The sequence below is a fragment of the Sapajus apella genome, unplaced genomic scaffold (assembly GCF_009761245.1).
Source record: "Sapajus apella isolate SASKATOON/1434 unplaced genomic scaffold, GSC_monkey_1.0 scaffold74, whole genome shotgun sequence".
Classification (NCBI taxonomy): Eukaryota; Metazoa; Chordata; class Mammalia; order Primates; family Cebidae; genus Sapajus; species Sapajus apella.
Genome location: NW_022437014.1, coordinates 270,119 through 280,018, shown reverse-complemented (window position 1 = coordinate 280,018; position 9,900 = coordinate 270,119). Strand labels below are relative to the sequence as shown.

The 9,900-nt window shown below is 48.5% G+C and overlaps 1 protein-coding gene across 4 annotated transcripts in view; it reads left to right on the top strand.

Moving 5' to 3' along the window:
- Positions 1-9,900, top strand: part of PARP16 (poly(ADP-ribose) polymerase family member 16) — a 25,624-nt gene that overhangs the window by 5,456 nt on the left and 10,268 nt on the right. For 2 of the 4 annotated variants that reach the window (XM_032250981.1, XM_032250982.1), the window contains exon 2: positions 9,136-9,273. The exons of 1 other annotated variant lie outside the window; for it this stretch is intronic. In XM_032250981.1, the coding sequence (XP_032106872.1) occupies positions 9,136-9,273 (138 nt within the window). The remainder of the gene's footprint in view (positions 1-9,135; positions 9,274-9,900) is intronic. One more of the 4 variants, XM_032250983.1, reaches the window with a different exon arrangement.

Here is a 9,900-nt window from a genome sequence, read left to right as displayed (position 1 = left end):
ACAGACATAGATACATGTAATACAGACAGATACATGTAATACAGACAGATACATGTAATACGACGTGACTGTCGGGTAGGTATGTGTACAGGTCTGAAGAGATATGGTTACAGACATAGATACATGTAATACAGACATAGATACATGTAATACATAGATACATGTAATACAGACAGATAGATGTAATAGACATAGATACATGTAATACAGACAGATACATGTAATACAGACATAGATACATGTAATACAGACAGATACATGTAATACAGACAGATACATGTAATACGATGTGACTGTCGGTGGGTAGGTATGTGTACAGGTCTGAAGAGATATGGATACAGACATAGATACATGTAATACAGACAGATAACATGTAATACGACGTGACTGTCAGTGGGTAGGTATGTGTCTAGAAAGATACTGGCCAATGGGATGGTGAAACGGAGGATGAAGGGGTGGGATCCAGCCTCCAGGACCAGCCATCGCCTTCCTTCCCAACCATCCCAGAAACACAGACCTTTCCTCAGCAGATTGGTGAGCAGCAGAGAGGGGGCATTTGATTGATAATAGTAATATAGCAGCCAACAGCTGTCCTGCACTAATAGCACCACTGTTTGCCTGCACTGTCCTGAGCTGTTGCTACATGTAGCTCATTTAATCCTTCTAACAGCTCAGGCTTGTAGGGTTTATTGTCTTCATCACTGGATGTGGTGATGGCACACCACTCTTGCTCCCAGGCGCTGGACTTTAAAAAGTTCTTGTAAGAACCACAGCTCTACAGGGTCCCCATGCTGACTCCTCTTGTGAAGAGTTCTTTTGTAGACTCCGATCCCTAATCTGTTTTGCTAAGTGTGGCCCTTCATACTGTAGGCTCATGCGAAGCAAGTCGTACCTGCGGTGTCCGCCTCCGCAGCGTTCTAGCCCCGCTCACTGCACCTACCCCGCTGTTCTGGGTGTCACTCTGATCTTGAAAGTGGTGACCTTGGCAGACCTTTGGTTCATTTCCTCCTCAGCACCTCACCCACACCTGGTAACTATGACCCCTAACACTTTGCTAGACAAGTATGTTTTTCAGATGTTCGTTCCTTCCTGCTGCCACACCTTTCTAGGACAACATTGTCTAAGATCTAACCCAGAGTATCTCTAGCTTTTCCTGATGATAAGAATCACTTGCACCCACATCGGCAAACACCTGGGCCACCTCCTCCCCAGGAGCTTGTGATCTAGGTGATCGCTCCTGTTCAAAGCAGGGAGGTTGAGTTGCTTCCTTGTAGCTCATTGGTTCTTTCTTTTCTCTGTGAGGCCTGTTCACACAAACCGCCTCTTTTCTAAGAGGCTTCCCTTGCCAGCCCCCTGAAGCTCTCAGTTCTGCTCACCTTTCAGACTCCCCCACCTGTCTCCCCAGCTATATCCTTCCTTGTTCTCCATAGCAGAGGCTGCAGATGACAGACAAACCTATGAGCTGACAGGTTTTGTTTGTCCTCTAGCTTTTTAGAAATTGGGAAATTAAAAAGACAGCTTGTTGATTCCTTTTTCAAACAGACATCTGAGGCCTTGCTGCCTTGGGTGGAAGCTGCCCTAGGGCAGGAAGCAGTCGGAGCTGGGGGTTGGTTGGCTCCAGCCAAGCCATGGAGGCTAGAGTCTCCAGTTCAACAGTCTTCACAGCTCTTTCCTGGAGTTCCCTATTACTCTTTTTCTTTACCTCTCAGGCCTTGGGGGACATGTGAGCCCAGGAGCACTTTTTGGGACACACTCTGCTTACTTCTCTGCATATCTGTGGGCAGAGAAATGCCTGCCTTCCTCTTGAACAGTTATTCTCCTGAATCCACTTGGCAAATGCCTTCCACTGTCATGTGCTGTGGTTCAGAACGCTTGCCTAGATGGTGACTGCCTCTGCATACCCCTGTACTATATATTACGTACGTCTTTCTCTCTGCCTTTGGTTTAGGCACAGCCAGTAGCTGTCTCAGTTGTATAATTTTGGGGTTGGGGGAAATTCCAATATCATAGCTGACTAGCTTCCCAAAGCAGCTTCTCAAAGTTCTGCTGGAATTATTCCTTTGGACTAAAATATTCAGTCCATCACTAAATTTCTCCATTCATTTGGTAGGAGGGCATGGCAGGAGAATAGACTCTGGAGTCGGGCCACCTGGCTTCATATGCCTGCTCTGCTGCTGAATAGCTGTGTGCCCCTAGGCAAGGTGCTTAGCGCTCTGCTGCTGAATAGCTGTGTGCCCCTAGGCAAGGTGCTTAGCGTCTCCAAGCCTCAGTTCCTCATCTTCAAATAGGTTGTGAGACTAACACGAGGCAGTGCACGCAAAGCATTTATTTCAGTGGCTGGCGCCAGTAAGCGCTCAAATATAGTAGCTATTATTACTCTTTTGTTCTTAACTTCATGCCAGGTTTCAGGCTGGCCACTGGGGCTCCGGGGTAAGTAAGATGTGGCTGGCCTCAGGGTTTGTTCCAACCGGATTTGAGTTGGCCCCAGAGGGACAGGTACCAACTTGGGACTCTACTATACTTGTTGAACATAGAACACAACTGTTGAGTACAGAGGCTGTGGGTGGTTAGGGAAGGCTTCACACGGGAGGTGACTGCGGGCCTGGAAGACTCCGTGGAATGCCATGCCAGGCAGCTGCAGAAGCACAGAGGAAGAAAGCCATAGGCCACTTGAGGAATAGCCCTGGGGGTGGGGAGAGAGTTGGTGGCAGGTGGTACCGTTAGGCAAAGAGGCCAGACCGGATTCCTAAGGGCCTTAATTAAATTTATTAAAAATATAGGCCACCTAGTTAAATTTCAATTTCAGATGAGCAACCAATAATTTTTTTTGGGGGGGAGGATGAAGTTTCACTTTGTTGCCCAGGCTGGAGTGCATTGGCGCAATCTCAGCTCACTGCAGCATCCGCCTCCCGGGTTCAAGCGATTCTCCTGCCTCAGCCTCCCGAGTCACTGGGATTACAGATGCCCCCCACCATGCCCTGCTAATTTTTTATATATTTAGTAGAGATGGGGGTTTCACTGTGTTGGCCAGGCTGGTCTTGAGTGCCTGACCTTAGGTGCTCACCCACCTTGGCCTTCCAAAGTACTGGGATTACATGCGTGAGCTACCATGCCTGGCCATAATTTCTTTTAATACAAATACGTCCCAAATATTGCGGGGGTTATTTATACTAAAAAAATGTTTGTTAGCCAAACACAGTGGCTCACCTCTGTAATCCCAGCACTTTGTGTGGCTGAGGTTGGTGGATTGCATAAGCCCGGGAGTTTGTGACCAGCTTGGGCAACATGGTGGAACCCTGTCTCTACAGAAAATAGCTGGGCATGATGTCATATACCTGTAGTCCCAGCTATTCTGGAGGCTGGGGTGGGAGGATTGCTTGAGCCTGGAAGGTCGAGGCTGCTGTGAGCTGTGATCTTGCCACTGCACTCCCGCCTGGGTAACAGAGGGAGATGCTGTCTGAAAAAAAGGGTGTTTTGTTGTTGTTTATCTGAAATTCAAATTTAACTGGGCAGAGTGTATTTTAAATGGCAACTCTACTTGTGTGCCTGGTTCCCAAAAGGCCCTGCTAAAATGCAGGCAGGTTTCAGTCACAAGAGGAAGAATCCTATTAAATTGTTGAAGCAGATTTATATTTCAGAGTAACATGAAAAGTGAAATAAGACATAAAGAAGGTTTGTTGAGGGGTTAAAGAGTGTGGGGAGCAAGGAGGGCAGGATGCAGCAGGGGCCTTGTCTGGGCAGGTGCAGTGGGAGGGACTGGAAGAGGCCTGGGTCCAGCTTAGAGCTGGGAGTGGTCTCTCCCTTTTGCCCAGACTGCATCCCTGAAAGGGAACTCACTAGCTGGCTTTTCTTCTGTGGGGCTCTCTGGGCCCAGGTCTGGACTGTGGACAAGGACCGTGGCTCACAGGTGGGATTTGAGGACAGGAGTGATGGGAATGGTAGTAGTCTTGGGAGAGAAGATGACTCAGCTCTGGTTCTGGGTAACAGGAATAGAAAAGAAGGCAGAGGGGTGAGTGCCCTTTGGCTGTGCAGGCAGCAGTCCTGTTTGGGTAGCCCCCTGAGGGGACACCGTTTGGGACGTGTCTTTAGTGATTCCGTATAACCTACAGAACAAAGCTCAGGGTTCCCAGGTGGAGTACAAGGTCCTTTGCAGGATCATTTGAGATGACCTCACGTGGGGTCACCTTCCCACTCCTCTTCCTCCTGGCAACTGCTTCCCCACACTCTAGGCTCCAGCCACACAGAATCACCTGTTGCGAATGACGACACCAGGGGCAGTCACACTAACATTAGAGTAGTTAATACTTTCCTGTTGGTTTGAGCACTTGTTTAACTTGGTTAATCTCCACCAGGACCTTGTGAAGTGGCTACTAATATTATCCCAATTATGTATTTGAGAAAGCTGAGACACAGGAAGTCAAACTTCTCACTCAAGGTCACACAGCTAGTAGAGGAATAAGAGCCCCGGATGCCTGGGAAGAGAACCTGCACCATTAACCATGCCACCGTCCACTTCCCCAGCCACACGCCATTAACCGTGCCACCGTCCACTTCCCCAGCTACACACCATTAACCGTGCCACCGTCCACTTCCCCAGCCACACGCAATTAACCGTGCCACCACCCACTTCCCCAGCTACACGCCATTAACCGTGCCACCACCCACTTCCCCAGCTACACACAATTAACCGTGCCACCGTCCACTTCCCCAGCTACACACTGCATTCTCATACTTCTGTGGTATTGTATAGCAAACCCAGATCACACAGCACTCCTCTGTGAAGCTGGTCCCAACCCCACCCCCACCTCCTTTTCCTTTAGCCCCTACCCAACAGAAGTCCCACCTTGTCCTCTTAGTAGTCTGTATCCGTCTTTGTTATGACAATGAATACTTTTTTTGGAGACAGATTCTTGCTCTGTTCCTCAGGCTGAAGTGCAGTGGTGGGATCTCGGCTCACTACAACCTCCACCGCCCAGGTTCAAGGGATCCTCTTGCCTCAGCCTCCCAAGTAGCTGGGATTACAGGCGCCTGCCACTACACCTGGCTAATTTTTGTATTTTTTGTAGAGATGGGGTTTCACTATGTTGGCCAGGCTGGTCTTGAACTCCTGAGCTGAGGTGATCTGCCTGCCTCAGCCTCCCAAAGTGCTGGGATTATAGGCATGAGCCACCACGCCCGGTGACAATGAATACTTTTTTTTTGAGACGGAGTCTCGCACTGTTGCCCAGGCTGGAGTGCAGTGGTGCGATCTTGGCTCACTGCAATTTCCGTCTCCTGGGTTCAAGCAATTCTCCCGCCTCAGCCTCCTGAGTAGCTGGGATTACAGGTGTGCACCACCACGCCCAGCTAATTTTTTTGTATTTTTAGTAGAAATGGGGTTTCAGCATGTTGGCCAGGATGGTCTCGATCTCCTGGCCTTGTGATCCGCCTGCCTCGGCCTCCTAAAGTGCTGGCTTTATAGGTGTGAGCCACTGCGCCTGGCCAACAGTGAATACTTTTAAGTTTTAATTATTTACCTTTCTGCCCCCCCACTTGACTAGGGGCCCTTTTAAAATCTAATGCCCTGGTGGTGTGTGCCTGTAATCCCAGCTACTCAGGAGGCTGAGGCAGGAGAATTGCCTGAACCCAGGAGGCAGAGGTTGCGGTGAGCCGAGATCGCGCCATTGCACTCCAGCCTGGAGCGAAACTCTGTCTAAAAAAAATAAATAAATAAAATAAAATAAAATAAATAAAATCTAATGCCCCCTCCTACAAGCACAGGGCCTGGCACAGAGTAGATGCTTAGTAACTGCTCCCTGAATAATACAAGGCTTCGCAGCTTGGGGGCGAAGCAGGCAGGGTGGAACAGTAAGCAAGGCATAGAAATAGCACCAGTACTCATGGAAGATTTATACTCCATATGTCCCTTTATTTTTTTATTTTTTATTTTTAGGTGAGGGTTTCACTCTGTCACCCAGGCCGGAGTGCAGTAACACGATTGTGACTCACCGCATTCTCTAGCTACCTTCCCACCTCAGCCCAGGTAGCTGGGACTACAGGTGTATATCACCATTCCTGGCTGTTTTTTTTGTGTGTGGAGATGAGATTTTTGCCCTATTGCCCATGCTGGTCTTGAGCTCCTGAGCCGAAGAGCCCTGCCCGCCTCAGCTTCCCAAAGTACTGGGGTGACCAGGCGTGAGCTATTGTGCTGGATTCATCCATTTTCGAAAAAAATTAGTCTGGGCTTGGTGGCTCATGCCTGTAATCCCAGCACTTTGGGAGGCTGAGGCAGGAGGGTCACTTGAGTTCACGAGTTTGAGACCAGCCTGGACAGCATAGTGAGACCTCATCTCTACTAAAATAAAATCAGCTGGGTATGGTGGCACATGCCTGTCGTCCTGGCTGTGCAGGAGAATCACTTCGGGTGGGGGTGGGATGGAGCCTGCAGTGAGCCATGTTTGTGCCACTGCACTCCAGCTTGGGTAACAGTATGACCCTGTCTCCAAAACAATTTTTTTTCTTTCTTTTTTTCCCTATGATCAGTTGACAAAAAAATTTTTTTTCTTTTAATAAATATTAGATTTTTACTGATACTTCATGAGGCCTGTAGAGATAGTTTTATTACAGGTATATGAGGCTATTGATGGAATCTCTGGAAATAGAAATAAAGTGGCCCTGAAATGTTTTTAATTTTTATTTATTTATTTTTAGAGGCATCTCACTGTGTTTCCCTGGCTAGTCTCTAACTCCTGGCCTTGAGATCCACCCCAGCCTCCTGAGTAGCTGGGATTATAGGCATGAACCCCCACAGCTTGCCCTGTTTCTAATTTTCAACTATAGAGCTAAGAAAAACCCCCAAAGTCAGTAACAGTCAATTTTCTAGAAAAAAATGGAAAAGAACCACAGGTATTCTTGAAGTACCAACTACAGCCCTCGCAGAGCGGAAGGAAAGGTTGCCAGGGTTTGGGAGGACGGTGTTGTCTGGGAGTAATATAAATGAAAAGAAATGGACATATATAGACCAAGCCTTGAGATTCCGTTACCGTCTTCAGTCTTCCTGACAGCCCCATGGGGAGGTGGGGTGGTTCCCATGTTGGAGAGGAGGTAGAAGTTCAACAGAGATTGCAACTGAGATGTGATTTTGGAGCTCATGCTTTTTCCTCTGCATCCAGGAAAGCGGAGAATTGGAAAAACACAAGACAGTTCTTGACCTCCAGGAGCTGGCCATACTGGGAAGGGAGTATTGGGGCAGCAGGCTTTCAGGGGCTAGAGGAGAGAGTGCTCTCTTGGGCCAGAAGTGCCCAGGTAGTAGAGGTGAGGGAAGGGGTATCCTTGGAACAGCACATGATCGTGGACAGCGCCAGTCTGTGACGGAGGGGATGGTAAAGGGTGGAGATTAGGCTAGAGGTGTCTTAAATGCCATGCTGGAGAGCTTTATCCTCTAGTCATTCATCACTTCTGAGCAAAAGCTACAGATACTTTGTTGTTAACTGTAGTCCAGGTCCCCAGTCCCTTATCAGAAATCCTGGCACTGAATATGTTTCAGGATTCAGATTCTTCCTGATTTTAGAATGGTAAATAATGTGCTGCAATGCCAGCTAAGCTGAGCCCTGTCCCAAGTCCCGCAGGGCATCAGCCTAAATCCAAAGGCTCTAGGACTGATGACAGCTTTCTGCAGCACGGCATCAGGCATTCTGTTTCTGTGGAAGTCCTTGCAGTGGTCCTCACAGAGGTCCAAGAGCTAGTCTTTGCCCCAGAAGTGAAAACGTGGGAGTAAAGAGATGGGATCCACATGGGGTGGGTGCAGGAACTGCTCTGGCCTAAGCGAAGCTCCATTTTCCTCAGAGGCTGGTCTCGCTCGTGAGAATGTCAGCAAAGCTGCCAGCGTTTCCACAAAACATTGTCACACTCTGGGAAACCCAAAGTCATGCAATGCAGTCCCCATTTGCAGTTCCTCCCAGGCCAGATGCAGTGTACCATGCTGGATTTTTTTTTTTTTTTTGAGGCAGAGTCTCACTTTATCGCCAGGCCGGAGTGCAGTGATGCGATCTTGGCTCACTGCAATCTCTGACTTTCCAACTCCCTGGTTGAAGCTATTCTCCTGCCGTAGCCTTCCATGTAGCTGGATTACAGGCACGCACCACCACATCCAGCTAATTTTTTTCTATTTTTAGTAGAGACGGGATTTCACCATGTTGGCCAGCATGGTCTTGATCTCTTGACCTCATGATCCGCCCATCTTGGCCTCCCAAAGTGCTGGGATTACAGGCATGAGCCACCATGCCCGGCCCATGCCGGGTCTTTTTTACCCTAAGCAGTGTTGCGTGGTGATGTATGTAGTTGTCATACTGCCTTTATCCAGTCTCCAGGGGAACAATTTAACAGAAGTTAACTAATTGTCACACAGAAGAGAAAAGGCTTTGTAACGTAGTGCTTTACCCACATGTGCGTATATCACGTATTCAGTCACACCTCCAGCAGGTGGCATGCCGTACTCATGACACCTTAGTATTCCTGTAGCAAAATGCGTCAATTGTTAACAGGAAGTGGATAAAGACTAAATCTCACGTCAGCTCAGGTCAGGTTTGTTACCCAAAGAGTTAAAAACCACCAGCGCTGGGCAGGGTGGTTCATGCCTGTAATTCCAGCACTTTGGGAGGCCAAGGATCACTTTGGGAAGGCAGATGGATCACTTGAGGTCAGGAGCTTGAGACCAGGCTGGCCAATATGGTGAAACCCTGTCTCTACCAAAAAACAGAAAAATTAGCCGGGTGTGTTGGCGCACGCTTGTAGTCCCAGCTACTCGGGAGGCCTAGGTGGGAGAATTGCTTGAACCCAGGAGGCAGCAGTTGCAGTGAGCCGACATCATGCCACTGCTCTCCAGCCTGGATGGCAAAGTGACACCCTGTCTCAGAAACAAAACAAAACAAAAACCCACCAAATAATATTTAACTCCACAAGCTCTAAACAAGCTCAGAGTTTAGAGCTTGTAGAGTTAAATATTATTTGGAAAGGGGATTATAGACCTGTGAATGTCCTCCCAGGAGATCCCTGGAGATGTGGACGGAGTGAACGTTGCCTGCCTTCCCACTAGAGGGCCCCTGGTGATCACCGTGTCTCGGATCCTTGCTAATGGAGGTTCTTCCCTTGCTTCAGCTCGCAGATGCCAGCAGGTTACCTAACCTGAAAGAACTCCTCCAGTCCTCCGGAGACAACCACAAATGGGCCTGGGACCTGGTGAGCTGGATTTTATCCTCAAAGGTCCTGACAATCCACAGTGCAGGGAAGGCAGAGGTGAGACTTTGGTCCGCAGGATCACGGATTTTAGGGGCCCAAGGGCTCTAGGTAGCACAGCACTGAATCCAGCGGCTCTGAGACTTCTCTGTGTGCCAGTGACCTCGGCAGATTCCTGGGCCTCACCTTTAGACTTCCTAGTTCTGTGTCTGGAGTCCCACCCAGGAGCTTTCCCACTGGCTGTGCAAAGCTGAGCTCTGTCTCATCTCAGCTGTGTGACCTTGAGTAGGTAGTACCAGGTGCATTTCAGTACCTCCCCTTCCGTATCTGTAAAATGGGGATGATAACAGTATACTTCCATCAGGGAACTGACTCTGAGAATTCAGTGAATTTCACATTTTGAATAATGCCTAAGGGCACATACTAAAGGCTCAGTATGTGTTGGGTATGACTTTCTTTAACAAGCACTGCTGGTGATTCTGATAAGGGTGACCCTGACCGTACCTTAAGAAACATTGCCCTGGTTCAGTTGTCAGGAGCTAGACAGGCAGAGCTCAAAGGAGTGGAAAACCTCAAGTTTTCAATTTTACAAGCTCCTGCCAAAGACACAAATCTCCCCTGTGTGGCACAGAGTGTGGCAACCTTGGATTCTGCTGTCTTTTTTTTTTTTTTTTTTTTTTTTTTTTG